General features: G+C 35.3%; 1 protein-coding gene across 2 annotated transcripts; it reads right to left on the bottom strand.

The window, feature by feature from the left end:
* Positions 1 to 9,128: 9,128 nt before the first annotated feature.
* Positions 9,129 to 14,300, bottom strand: LOC113846268 (prolyl endopeptidase-like). 2 transcript variants are annotated; one of them, XM_027474336.1, is made up of 11 exons: positions 13,924 to 14,300; positions 13,433 to 13,853; positions 13,282 to 13,352; positions 13,025 to 13,187; positions 11,690 to 12,283; positions 11,121 to 11,501; positions 10,908 to 10,983; positions 10,765 to 10,828; positions 9,931 to 10,066; positions 9,611 to 9,724; positions 9,129 to 9,521 (listed from the first exon to the last, which is right to left on the bottom strand). In XM_027474336.1, exons 1-11 carry the CDS (start codon positions 14,178 to 14,180, stop codon positions 9,456 to 9,458), a joined length of 2,343 nt encoding a protein of 780 aa, XP_027330137.1. In that variant the 5' UTR covers positions 14,181 to 14,300; the 3' UTR covers positions 9,129 to 9,455. The 2 variants fall into 2 exon arrangements, with proteins under 2 accessions (XP_027330137.1, XP_027330136.1); XM_027474335.1 differs by having other exon boundaries at positions 9,271 to 9,521; positions 9,611 to 9,715; positions 13,924 to 14,285.
* Positions 14,301 to 14,793: the final 493 nt, after the last annotated feature.

Below are 14,793 nucleotides of genomic sequence, written 5' to 3'. Positions count from 1 at the left end.
AGGAAATACTCATCTTTCCTTTGCCCTTAGAATCACATGTGGAAGACCTAGGTTTAGGTCTATAAGCAGAGGGTAAGGAGTAAGATGGTGTTGTAAAAATTCCTTGGTAAAAAAGAGATGAACTGAAAGGAGAATAGTAACTTGATTGTACAGGAGATGCAACAAGAAAGGGATTAATTTCAGTTTTCCTATTCTGTTGTTTAGCAGCAATTAATTCATCCATTTCTTTTACTTGCTCTTTGAGTCTCCTGATTTCTCTATCTTTTTTGTGGTATTTTCCAGTGAAGACAGTTTTTTCTTCTGTCAATTTTGAGATATCTAATTCCAATTTAGCAATTTGCTTCTGAGATTCTTTATAACATCTTCTGAGTTTATCAGAAAGATATTGGAGCTTTTCTTCATTCTTATGGACAGATTCAACAATCTGATCCATCTTTCCGTCCATCTTTTTCAAGAGTTTGTTTTGAGCCAAAGAATTCTCAGTCTGCCAATTGAGAACTTCTTCAGCTTGAGATGGAGATTTAAGAGTTCCATCTGGTGTACTTCTGCAGGTATCACTAAAGGTCTGGTGTTGACCTTAGTGACTAGATCTACCTTCCTTTCCAATGAAAGAAAATTTTTATCATACTTTGTAAACATCATACAGGGAATAGGAGTTGCAACTTTTTCTAAAGATGTGCTGAAAGAATTGCACAGTCCTGGAGGAGGAGGCCATGTGATCAGATCTGGATCACAAGGAGGTTTGGACAACAGGCCTTCTTTTCTTAAGATCTCTAGGGCTTTATCATAGATGGGTAAAAGTTTTCTTTCATTCCTGATTCCCACCCATGGAGTAAATCCAAGGTCTCTTCTTCTGGGCTTAGGAGGTGGTTTGCAAGGTTTCTTTTTCTTCCTTCTCAAACTGTCTTCATCATCATCATTTGAGTCAGATGTATCACCAGTATGCATTTAGCAATCACAGTTAGGATCACACATGGAAGGATCAACATCCCACATGAAGTGTCCATCAAATTTGTCCGAGTAGATGAAAGATCCATCAGGTTTAAAGCTGTATACTGGGATTCTTTGTTCTTTTTCAACAGGAATTACCATAAGTGACTGGAAACAGTTGGAAGAAGGGATTGGTTCATTCTCAGGCTTTTTGAATATGGTTCTGACACCACCATCAACAGATCTTTTGAAGGTAGCTTCAAAAGACTGGATTGGTTTGTTGTTTTGCCTGATCTTCTCATAGTTAGTTGTCCACTGAAGCGGAATCAACTTGAGAAGTTCTTCTCTAGAAATTTGCCTGGGAACTTGGATGATAGATGGAACATCATCTTCACTTCTGTTGGCTATGACAAACAGATTATCATTTACCATTCCTGGAAGAGGAAGGTCATGGGCATGGTTTTGTAACCTGTAGATCATTTGATGATGAAGTGTTGCGGTGATGGCTTCTTTAATTTGTTCAGCTTCAGTGAGCTGGATCTGAACTTTCAATCTAGTTGGAAGAGTTTTATCTCTCAAAGAGACATTGTAATTTAGAAAAATAGTGAGGACCACACTTCCAGTATGAAGAGTGGTTAGTAGTGTTGCTATAACAGCATGTTCATAATGGATGTAAGTGGAATCAAGAAGAGTGATTCTAGCAGTGATTTTTCCTACCATGTAAAGATAGGACTAATCTAATTGCTCCAAAGTGCAGAGCAGTGTATCCTTCAGTCTTCCAATAATCTATGAAAGTTTTAGGGATTTCAAGGTTGATGTATCTCTCTTCTTTTGTAGCAGGTATCTCACACTGATCCATTCTGGTGGATTGGACATATTCTTTTATTGGAGATTGTTTCCTGAGGATCAACAAGTTCACTTTGTTGGTCTAAGATTTTTTTCTTCTGAAAACATTATAGGGGCTCAACAGAGGAGCTATGGATTCTTGAATCTGAGCATCTTCAGGAACATAGGTGTATTCTATCAAGTTCTCTATTTTATCAGAAGCAGTTCTGATACAGTCTTTTGGTAATAAGATAGGAGAGTTTAGAAGAATAGGAGAGATTTCAGTAGAAGAGGTGTTTATGGGTGTATTCATGATATTGTAGAAACTCTTACTTACTTTATTTATAATGATTATCACACTTTGAAGGCTCTGATACCATTACTGGTCGGGAGCCTCTTATATCATAACCTAGAAAGAAACTATCAACACTTTCTAATACTTTGAGCAAACCCTTATGCATTTTTCTTACACTTATGCTGATCATCCTTCTTGAATTATAATAAAGAGGACCGTAGCAACAGGATCTTTTACATAGAAATTTTCTGATGCACAGGATCCATTAAAATGGCAAGTGCAGAGCATACTTCTTTCTAGTCAGGGGCTAGAGGATAGTCATTATAAACAAAGCTTTCAGAGAGAGAAACTTAGAGACAACTCATATATGAAATACACAAGTTTTATTTCAGTTCGATCTGCCTTCAAATGGCAAGGACTCCTCCTTATATAGAGGATGGACAACAGACATAATAATTATAGTCCACAGGGTTGGATAAAATTTCAATTTTTTTACAAAGTAACTTTGTGCAAACATACAAAAGAAAAGCTTTAAGTACATCTGAGTTACACAAAAAACATAATACATAAAGACACTTTATTACATAAAGGTACTTTATCTGAGATTCTTCAGTTCTTGAAGATAGGCTCGTGACTTGGTGACAGGTTAGGATCAGTACTAGAGCTGTAGCTGAAGGAATCATTTGGATCTTGTGAGTTCATGAATGTATCAGTATGCGATGATCCTTCATCTCTAATTATGACATGGCTAGTTGTTTCCCAATTTCCAAAAGTAATATTGGAACAAATTACTGATGAATTTACCTGTTGAACTTTGTCCCACATGGTTGGATTATCATTATCAGGAGGGCAGATTATGTCCATTGCTTTTAATTTAAAACATGTAGATTTAACTTTATACATCTCTTCTTGAGCTCCATTTTTAACATGGAGATGAATATTTAAATCTGCCTAGTTATAAGGTGGTCTGTCTGGCTGAGATATTTCCTGAAGATTTGGATAAGTATTCCAAACCTTGACTTGATTCTGAGTATAAAGTAATTTGTAACAGGATGTTCAAAATAAGGTCTGTGAATGATTACCACCGTTCCATACTTTGGAGTCTCAGTTAGGGACAGATTAATTTCTTTCCATATGCTGAGTCTTTCCATTTCAATCTGAACATCTTTTTTCCAGTTATGAATAGGTTGATACCAAGATAGGAACTTCCATATCAATGTTAACTGATTTTGAAGATCACTGAGAAACTCAAACATACTGAATGTGGGAAAAAATTATGAGATAATGGAATAAAAGAGTGACACACTAGAGATACCATACATCTTCTTCAATTAAGGAAAAATTCATTAATAAAGTAAAAATGTTTAGGTATGGTGCATCAGGTTGAAACCAGGTAGGTTTTGGTTTAGCACCATGGTTATGAAGGGAAAGAGCCAAATAATGGAACATATGATTTTTGGCAAAATCTTTAATGTATTTCACTGTAATGACCCCATCATTTCTTATGTCAAGAGGAAACATTGAGAGAGGATTGTGTCTAGTACTAGTACTAGCTTCAGCAATATTGAGTGAGAAGATTAATGGATATGTGTTTAGAGAAGTAAAAATGGCAATAGACTTTTTTGGTCTGGATAAAAGATCAGGAACAACATTTTTTTTTTCCTTTGATGTGTTTTACAGTAAAATCATACCTAGAGAACCAATTTTTTAATCTGAGAACTTGAGGATCAGGTGGCATTTTGTTCTTAAAATTAAGCAATGCAGGAAAAGCAGAGTTATCCATTTGAATCTCAAAATTATGACTTCTGAGATAGAAGTCAAGAGATTCTAATGTCTTTTGGTGGATTCTAATGTGCCTAACGGACAAGGCTTACTAGAATCTCTTGATAAACTGTGCAGGACACATTTATTCATCTCTGATGTGATGAATGAAAGGTCAAAGTTTACTAAAGCTTGCAAGAAAAAATATCTTGAAATTGGATGCAAAGAAAAGAAGTGTGTTTGCTTATCTAAGAAAAAAGGCAAAATAAAGAAATTTTCAAAGAAGAAGAAGAGGATGAAATATTTCAAGAAGAAGAATAAGAAAGGAAAAAACAAAGGAACCAGATGTTTTATCTGCGGGAAAAAAGGATACTTTGCTAAGAAATGTCCTAACAAAGATGCCAAAGCTCAAAACTTGGTAAATTCATTAGAACCTATTGAAGGGGATATTGAATCTGAATATTCTGAACAAGAAGCAGACCAGGATACTGTCTTTGCTATTCATGAATCGTCTGATGATTCTTCAGATTCATCAAGCAAAGAAGAAGAATACATTCCTCTTTATTTTACTCGAGAAGTAAATAATGTCCTCCAAACTCCATCACAACCTTGTGTGGAGGTTCAAGTTCTCATCAATAAATATGCTACACCAATCAGAGTCATAACCTATATGGACACTAGAGCACAAAGAACCATGATGAATCCAGATATTCTTCCAAAAGAATGTTGGACTTAGTATACAACTAGTTTTGTAGCAGCTGATGGAAAGGTCTTCAATACGCACTTAATTTTCAGAATGCCCATTGGAATTAAGTTGTTCCCAGACTGCATAATTTGGATTAAGCCTATAGGAACTCATCTTCCTAACAAAGATATTCTGCTCAGAATGGATGCTTACTGCCTAACGGACAAACTTCAAATCCTTCCCAGAGGAATAAAATTCAAAAGAAATTTCAAACTCTACACAGATGTATTGAAACTTTATTCTCTTGAAGAAAGTCCAGCAGAATATTCTGAACTTAAGGAGAAGCTGAAAACCTTGTGTACAAATGGACATGAGAATTTCTCTCATCCCAATCCAATTTGGAATAATCCAAAATTCTTTATAAAGCTTCCCTTCAAACTCAATGAAGATATCAACCCTACTAAAGCCACACATCCTGGAATGAGTCCAAGTGACCTTTAGATGGCTAGACAAGAATGCGCTGAGCTTCCCCGTCAAGGATTAATTGAACCAACCAAATCTGAATGGGCATGCCAGACATTCTATGTTGAGAAAAGATCTGAAAGGATCAAAGGAAAGAAGAGGTTAGTAATTGATTACAAGCCTCTTAATCATTTTCTCAAAGATGATAAGTTTCTTATTCTAAAAACCTCCTCCCTTCATACACTTATTAAAGATGCCATGATCTTTTCAAAGTTTGATCTAAAATCAGGTTTTTGGCAACTCGGTGTTGATCTCTCTGATCGATACAAAACTACTTTCTGTATTCCAAATGCTCAGTATCAATGGAAAGTCCTTCCATTCGGTCTAAAAGTAGCACCTTCTCTTTTCCAGAAAGCCTTGTCCAGAATCTTTGAACCTATTCTTGATAGTATACTCATCTATATAGATGATGTATTACTATTCTCAAAAGATACAGAATCTCATAAAGCCCTTTTAAACAAGTTTTTTAACCTTGCCAACGCTTATGGGATTACGTTGTCAGAAAAAAAAGATTCAGTTAGCCCAAACCCAGATAGACTTTTTGGGAATGCATTTTTCCCAGGAAAATTATCTACCACAACCTCACATTGTAGAAGAACTTCTGAATTTTCCTGATGAAAATTTCACAGTCAAACAAATCCAACAATTTCTCAGAGTGCTGAATTATATTAGGGATTTTATTCCTAATGCAGCCAAATACACAAGTCCTCTGTCAAAGTTATTGAGAAAAAAATCCTCCACCATGGAGCGATGAACAGACTGAAGTTGTTCATCATCTGAAAAAGATAGCACAGAATCCTCCACCATTAAAGATTCCTGGTGATGGAAAAAGAATTTTGCAGACAGATGCTAGTGATCATTATTAGGGAGCTGTTCTACTTGAAGAAATTAATGGAAAAAAGGCTTATTGTGGACATGCCAGTGGACAATTCAAAGAAGCTGAAAAGCATTATCACACAACCTATAAAGAAGCTCTACCAGTCAAAAATGGTATCCAAAAATTTGACTTCTATCTCAGAGGTCATAATTTTGAGGTTCAAATGGACAACTCTGCTTTTCCTGCACTGCTTGATTTCAAGAACAAAATGCCACCTGATCATCAGGTTCTTAGACTAAAAAATTGGTTCTCCAAGTATGATTTTACTGTAAAACACATCAAAAGAGAAAAAAATGTTGTTCTTGATCTTTTATCCAGACCAAAAAAGCCTATTGTCATTGTTACTTCTCTAAACACATATCCATTAATCTTCCCACTCAATATTGCTGAAACTAGTACTAGTACTAGTACTAGACACAATCATCTCTCAATGTTTCCTCCTTACATGAGAAATGATGGAGTCATTACAGTGGAATACATTAAAGATTTTGCCAAAAATCATATGTTCTATTATTTGGTTCTTTCCCTTCATAACCATGGTGCTAAACCAAAACATACCTGGTTTCAACCTGATGCACCATACCTAAACATTTTTGCTTTATTAATGGATTTTCCCTTAACTGAAGAAGATGTATAGTATCTCTGGTGTGTCACTCTTTTATTTTATTATCCCATAGTTTTTCCCACATTCAGTATGTTTGAGTTTCTCAGTGATCTTCGAAATCAATCAACATTGATATGGAAGTTCCTATCTTGGTATCAACCTATTCATAACTGGAAAAAAAGATGTTCAGACTGAAATGGAAAGACTCAGCATATGGAAAGAAATTAATCTGTCCCTAACTGAGACTCCAAAGTATGTAACGGTGGTAATCATTCACAGACCTTATTTTGAACATCCCGTTACAAAATTACTTTATATTCAGAATCAAGTCAAGGTTTGGAATACTTATCCAAATCTTTAGGAAATATCTCAACCAGACAGATCACCTTATAACTAGGCAGATTTAAATATTCATCTCCATGTTGAAAATGGAGCTCAAGAAGAAATGTATAAAGTTAAATCTACATGTTCTAAGTTAAAAGCAATGGACATAATCTGCCCTCCTGATAATGATAATCCAACCATGTGAGACAAAATTCAACAGGTAAATTCATCAGTAATTTGTTCCAATATTACTTTTGGAAATTGAGAAACAACTAGTCATGTCATAATTAGAGATGAAGGATCATCGCATACTGATACATTCATGGACTCACAAGATCCAAATAATTCCTTCAGTTACAGCTCTAGTACTGATCCTAACCTGTCACGAGTCTATCTTCAAAGACTGAAGAATCTCAGATAAAGTACCTTTATGTAATAAAGTGTCTTTATGTATTATGTTTTTTGTGTGACTCAGATGTACTTAAAGCTTTTCTTTTGTATGTTCGCACAAAGTTACTTTGTAAAAAGATTGGAATCTTATCCAACTCTATCGACTATAATTATTATGTCTGCTGTTCATCCTCTATATAAGGAGGAGTCCTTGCCATTTGAAGGCAGATCGAACTGAAATAAAACTTGTGTGTTTCATATATCATGAGTTGTTTCTAAGTTTCACTCTCTGAAAACTTTGTTTATAATGACTATCTTCTAGCCCCTAACTAGAAAAAAGTATGCTCTGCACTTGCTATTTTAATGGATCCTGTGCATCAGAAAATTTTTAGGTAAAAGATCCTATTGTTATGGTCCTCTTTATTATAATTCAGGAAGGATGATCAGCATAAGTATAAGAAAAATGCATAAGGGTTTGCTCAAAGTATTAGAAAGTGCTGATAGTTTCTTTCTGGGTTATGATATAAGAGGCTCCCGGCCAGTAATGGTATCAGAGCTTTCAAATTATTTGATGCTCATATCCTCAGAGTTTATCGGCTGGACAGCTGACAGGCACCTACCGGAGAGACTGTATTCACAGTCGCCCCTGTCTGTAACAATGCCACAAACTCATGTATTTACTCAGAGCCTAAAGTCTCTGTTGAAAGAGGGGATAAGTGTGATAGTCATTATAAATAAAGTGAGTAAGAGTTTCCACAATATCATGAATACACCCACAAACACCTCTTCTACTGAAATCTCTCCTATTCTTCTAAACCCTGTCCATTAATGCATTTATTTTAACTTCTTTGTTGTAACCATATCATAAATTTCACTGTCCTTAAATGTTTAAGGAATATCAACCAATGCTCTGTGATTCATTTCAAGTACATTGTTCAGCACCTCCATATTATGATCCCCTCCAAACATTAGTCAATCAATTAAGTTTCAAAGATTTGTTGAAAGTAAGACTATTCAACTTCCATCCATTCTTGTTCATTATGTGTCTTCTTATATCTCTTTTAATTTTGTAGGAACAACTTGATGATACCAATACTTCAATCCTTGATCAAATTTGATGATGCAATTTGCAAAAGTTGTTTTGTTCCTAAGCTAAATTTGTATTTATAAATTATTTTTAGTGGAAGATGTAAATTCAAAAACTGATGTAATTCAATGTATTTGGCCCCATTTGCATGTTTGTTTCTGCAAAATGTTTGCATTTTCTTATTTATTCGCTTAAGCTCATGCAATCGCTTAAGCTAATCTTAATATGCTGGGGAATTCAATTTTGGGCTCAAGCCTTGCTACTATTCGCTTAAGCCACTTAATTTTCGCTTAAGCCATTTTGTTACATGTTGTCTATATCTGCATAATTTTTTCAAATTTTGATATATTCGCTTAAGCGCACATATTCGCTTAAGCGAATTTGTATTCGCTGAGAAATTCAAATTTAGGCCCAAGCCCTGCAACTATTCGCTTAAGCCAATTCAAATTCGCTTAAGCCATTTTCTATGTCTGAATCATTGCTCTCTGCCTGAAATTCACTTAATATTAATTAAAATCATTTGTCAAGGTTTAAGCGAATTTATAATAGTTTAAGCGATTTAGGTTCCGTTTAAGCGAAAAGAGTGCTTGAAATACATGTCTCTCTAATCTATTTTCGCTTAGGTTTAATTGTTTTCACTTGGAAGGGCTTAAGCTAAATTAAAATCGCTTAAGCAAAATTAAGGGCTTAAGCGAGACATGATTCTGCTTTCTGCCAACACTGTAGAGAATCCAGATCCATCTACAGACTCGGGGCATGTATAGGTTCAATTCGAGGGATTTTTCCAAATCGAACCACTGACGAACTCTTAGATGGCCCTGTTTTTCAATTGTAACTTTCAACCGAAGGAAGCTTTCTCCATTCGAATAACACAAAGGAGCATATACAGTAACATTTTTTGCAACATAATATAATGATAAAAAAGAGTGACAACAAAATTAATACGATTAAAACATCAACTCTTGCGTTCTAATTTTCTACGGCTCTATGACCCGTTATGTATGTTGGCCTCCCCAGACAAATAAATCTGTATGACCACCAAATGCAGTTCCTTTCTTGTGAAGGGTTGAAAGGAAGAAATGAAAAGCTCCTTACTCTCACAAAAAGCATTATGTTCTCCCGTTCCAATATCATGGGTTTGGGTAAAGCTCAAATCTATTCAATCCAATGGGCGTCTACCATCTTGGCCATGAAACTGTACCGGTCAGCGGCTTCATCAATCTGTGGCCAACAACTTATTTAATAACTATAACACAATACGGAGGGGAAGTTGGAGAAAAAAAAAAAAAAAGTAGATCCTGATCTGTTACCATTTTCTGAGTTGGACGCCCTGCTCCATGACCAGCCTTGCATTCAATCCGACCAATTATAGGGTTCCTCTGCGGACTTTCATCAAGGCTAGTAACCAGGACATACTGCATGGTCTGAAAATAATTTGAAGTACATGTTTGTTAAAGAGCATGGATGAGAGGGAAGCAGCAACCAAAATTTTCAGTATGCAAATAGTTCTTTGATAACTGCAGTAGTTAGTAAATTAACAACTTATTTTGTACTTTGCAAAATAATTCAATAATTCAAAGTTGAAAGTTTCTCCAATCAATATGTTTAGTTACAAAAGAAGTAGACTAACCGCCAATAGCTTTAATGAATGCAATGGCACAACACGATCATCGTGATCAGCCGTCAACAGCATTGTCGATGGGTACTGAACTGACTTATTAGGATGCTGTTCCCAAGGTCTCCGGACATTATGCAATGGTGAGTACCTAAAGCAGCATATTAGAGAACATTATATAACACACAAATAGTCCCCAAGTCAAATCAATACATTTATCTAGATAATCTTATATGCAAAACAGTTCCAAATCAAAGTGAGAATGAAAATTCTCAGCTACAACCCGACCAATGATAACAGAAGGTGCATGTGCAGAAATGACCAAATCACTGATTATAAAGGGCTAGTTGTCTTAATTTAGCCAAAAGACAAGGGGTGATAATTTTGATCTAATGGAACCAAACACTTCAGCCAGCAAAATTGTAAAACATAACAAACATTGATTCAAAATATTAACCAAGGATTAAAGATGGTGACGGGTGATAGCATCACATGGCAGTTCCAAAGTACTTGTCCGAAGCGTATCTAAGAAAGAATGAATGTGATTTTGGTTGAATACAAATATTTACCTATTCATAAGTCTATTATGTATCTAAAGAGATATCTATCCTCGATCCATATCCACACACTACGCTTTAACAAAAGCATCCTGCCAAACTATCAATTCATTTTAATCGTCCAAAACCTTTTCACTCGACCTTTATCAATATTCCTCACAGCACCATTACTTACTGGCACCTTTTAACAAATCACTAAAATAAATAACATAATTGCAGAAATTACATTGTATGCAATTATAAAACATACAGGCTCGTCCTTATATTTCAAGATATGTTTAACCATACTCACTTGATTAGCCAATGAAACTCTTCCTCCTTGTCTGAACAACCATAATCTGAGGTCCAAGCATGACCTGAATAACAAAACTAAATCAATATATGATACACTATGACAAAATAACAATTTAGTATAGCAAACAGACCGAGACAAACCTATGGTAAATTTGTGGAATCGTAGCATATCCATAACACCAACATGAGCCAGTGCACACCCAAAAAGATCAGGTCTCTGTTAAAAAATTAGGGCGGGGTGATCATAAACATGGCAAACTCGATAATGGGGCACATTACAAAGGATGAGACATGAAAAACACCACCCAAAGAATCCCAGGTGCAACTTGGAAATGAATGGCAAATGAATCATACCTGATTTATGCAAGCACCAACAAGAAGTCCACCATTGCTTCCACCTTCAATACATAACTTGCTGGGTTGGGTGTAACCAGCAGATACAAGGTATTCAGCAGCTGAAATGAAGTCATCAACGCAGTTTTGCTTATTTGCAAGGGAACCTGCTTTATGCCATTCCTCCCCATATTCTCCACCACCACGAATATTTGCTATGCAGAAAACAGCACCTAAATGTCTTGTGAGTACAATGCGACTGACACTAAAAACTGGTGTAAGACTGATGTTAAAACCACCATATCCATACAACAGACAAGGGTGCGAACCATCCAAAGCAATATCCTTTTTGGCAACAATGAACATTGGAATCTTTGTACCATCTTTACTAGGCACAAAAACCTGTAATGTACAAGTTACATTAAAGAATAAAACAAACAAAACAGCAACACAGATTCTAAGAGACAGCAATAGCCATACCCATAGAGATTAAGTAGTAACAAATTTGAAAGAGACAAACTAACCATGTGAAGTTTAAAAATAAGATGATAACTTATCAACATCAGTGAGGTTTTTTTTTTTTTTTTTACCTGATTGACATGAAACTCAGTGCGATCAAAGTCGGGTACTACAATCTCACGAAATATCTTCATATCAGGAATCTGTGTTCCTAGGTCGCACTGATATATGATACCAGGAGTCAAAAAGCTTGTAAAGCCGATGAAAACCATGGTATCTTCACGGCGTGCAGAAATCTCATTGACTGTGCCAATGTCAATTGGTAATTGATGTTGCAAAGAACCTGTTTCCAAGTCTCTTACTTGCAGAACATATTTCACATCGCTCAAGTAGCTGACGATTAATTGGTTACCATTTACAGCACATGCTGACTCAAGTACATCTTTACCGGATTCTTGAATAACATCAGTCCAAGCACTTGGTTCTTTCAAATCTACACGGACTAGTTTATATTTTGGAGCATCTTTATTAGTTAAGAATGTAAACACTGTGTCATCATTTGCAATGGCTTGATACTGTGCATCAAATTTATCAATAAGTTCGACAAATGGGAGGAGAGAATTTTCATTCCGAAAACCTTCTAGCCCATTTGGAAGTTCAGATAAGTTGAAGTAGTAAAGTTTGTTAACTGGATCACACCCTTCTTCAATATACAGAAGAACATACTGCACATCAACAAAAACAGTCGACCTTGTAGGGAAATTCAAATCGTTGACATCAAATTATTTGCATGCTTTGTCACAATAACCCCATTTGACAAAGGAAAATAAAATTATGTCTAGCCTACTACATGTCTGACTTGCAATGCTATGAATTTAACCATAGTTTCAACAAATATATGGAGTATGATTTCCTACAAATATTAGATCAAGTGTAAATTGCAAGAAAGAAAAAAAGAACTATAGTTTATTCTGAATCGTTCTGACGCTATTAATGAATATATTTTCTCCTGGAAATATTAGAAACTAGATATTAAAATAAACTGCGCAACAATGAATAGCTTAAGCCTTTTTCTGAAATAATTGGAATATTGAAAGTTTAAAGAGCCAGGTCTTTATGATAAGATATGACTAGTTTTACTTCGCAAAATATTTTTAACACAATAATGGGGTGGAAAATTAATTATAACCCTCAGCCACTTAAATCATGCAAAAATGGAAATAATGTTAAATAATACAATAGGGATCCAGGTTAACAAACAAAATCCATATTGAAATATTAAAAAATGGATGCCTTGTAAAAAATTAGTGAAGCGCCAATGATACTGATGTCACTAAAGCCTTGAAAATAACGACGACATTACATTGGTAGCACATGCTATCATCGTATATTCACAGGTTAAGAATATATAGATAATATTACATAGTTCTAAACTTCTCATTCTAAAGCAACGACAAAAAAGGTACCTTGCCGTCCTCAGTAACACTTCCTCCAAACAAATATTTCGGGTTCTCAGGATCTCTCCAGCACAGAATATCTTCAGATTGATGGGTACCCACAAAATGATAATAGAGCTTATGATGAAGGTTTGCATTTGTCTCAGTCCCAGCATCCGCTACTTCTCCATCCCTTAAAGTAAGCAAAGCAAAGTAATCAACTCAAAATTTCAAACAAGGAGACATCATTTGATTCAGCAAAAAGAACATGAGAACAGATGACATACTTGGGTGCTGGATAGCGGCTATAAAAGAAACCTTTGCTATCATGCGTCCAACTAATAGAGGAAAACTTCACCTGAACCACACCATTACCATTACTTTGATTTCAACGCAAAAATTCAACATTCAATCTCTGAATCTGATAGTGATACTGACCCAAGATAAGGTATCAGGCTGAACACGTTTATCCTGAATACGCAGCAACTTTATTGTAACCCAATCGCTACCGCTGGAGCTGAGTCCATAGGCCAAGAACTTAGCATCCTTGCTCACCGAAAGCGTGTTGAGTGAAACGGTGCCGTCTTCACTGAGAGCATTGGGATCAAGCAAAACCTGCGCTTCACCCTCCAAACTGTCCTGCACGTAAAGCACACTCTGTGGCTGAAGACCCGTGTTGTGGAAGTAAAAGTACTTATTCCCTCTTCTGAAAGGAGCGTTATAGCGAGGATGATCGAACAGCTTCGTTATTGTGTTTCCCAGTTTTCCCCTGCATTCGCATCTCTGCAACACCGAATCCGTCAACGCCACCTGTTTCTGCACAAACTCTTTCACTTCTTCTGCATCCGAATTTTCAAGCCTAACAAAACCAAACACTGCTTAATGTTAACTTTAACGGAAACGACAGATGTAAATGCCTTGGAGCGTACCATCGGTAAGGGTCGGAAATGTTGATGCCGTGGAAATCGTCAACGATGGAGTCATCTCTGCGAGCAGAAGGGTATTGGATAGGTTGGTTGAAGGCAGAGAGAGAACCCATTGTTTTAAGGATTGAAGAACAATGAGAACGAGATTTGAAGAATGGCGTTGTTGGAGTCAAATAAATGGAATGGAAGGGACTCCAACTTGAGAAAGCGAGATTTCGGTAGCCACAAGGATTTAGAATGTGACGACCATATGACAACATAGTTACACTCTATTCCCACTCTTATGGGTGCTTCCCATTCAATGTCTTTCGCTGCTGCTCCTCGTTACGGGGATAATGTCTCACTCCATGTCGCCATTTTTTACCTTACACTTTCTCCGTCACCAAGGAAAGATTTTTTTTTTCCATATAGTATTTTGGTGTTAAAGTTAACAAACTAATTGCCATTTTTTTTTTTTGTATAAGTAATTGCCAATTTTAGTAATTGAGTCAATCATTATATTAATACTCTTCATAAAATAAATTAAATACATCAATTTTACACAATTTTAAAGCTAATTATATTTAACTATTATTTGTTTTAAATAATCAAAATTCAATTTAAAAAATACTACTAAATTTTATAATTTTTAATAAAAATTAATTTCTTATTCAATATTTTACATAATTTATCTTTTTGTCTAGATTATATATCTAATTCTTTGTCAGAAACAATAATGTTTAAATCGAATGTGATAACTTTCTGTGGGAAACAAAATAGAAATCAAACTTAAAACAAGTAAGATAAAATAATTTTTTATTAATTTTTTATTTAATTTAATATATAATATGTTTTTTATAATATAATTTTTTTTATCATTAACCTATATAATCA

Source organism: Abrus precatorius, unplaced genomic scaffold, assembly GCF_003935025.1.
Source record: "Abrus precatorius isolate BTA unplaced genomic scaffold, Abrus_2018 Scaffold8, whole genome shotgun sequence".
NCBI lineage: Eukaryota > Viridiplantae > Streptophyta > Magnoliopsida > Fabales > Fabaceae > Abrus > Abrus precatorius.
The sequence above is the reverse complement of the archived record's forward strand: the minus strand, read 5'-3'. Positions and strand labels throughout refer to the sequence as shown.

Bases quoted from the DNA above. Each gene is read 5' to 3' on its own strand.
- LOC113846268 (XM_027474336.1), bottom strand. From the start codon at position 14,180: ATGTTGTCATATGGTCGTCACATTCTAAATCCTTGTGGCTACCGAAAT. The intron at 13,188-13,281 runs GTATGTCATCTG...GCTTACTTTAAG, and splicing joins AGCCGCTATCCAGCACCCAA to GGATGGAGAAGTAGCGGATG. The intron at 9,725-9,930 runs GTTAGTCTACTT...AATTATTTTCAG, and splicing joins ATTCATTAAAGCTATTGGCG to ACCATGCAGTATGTCCTGGT.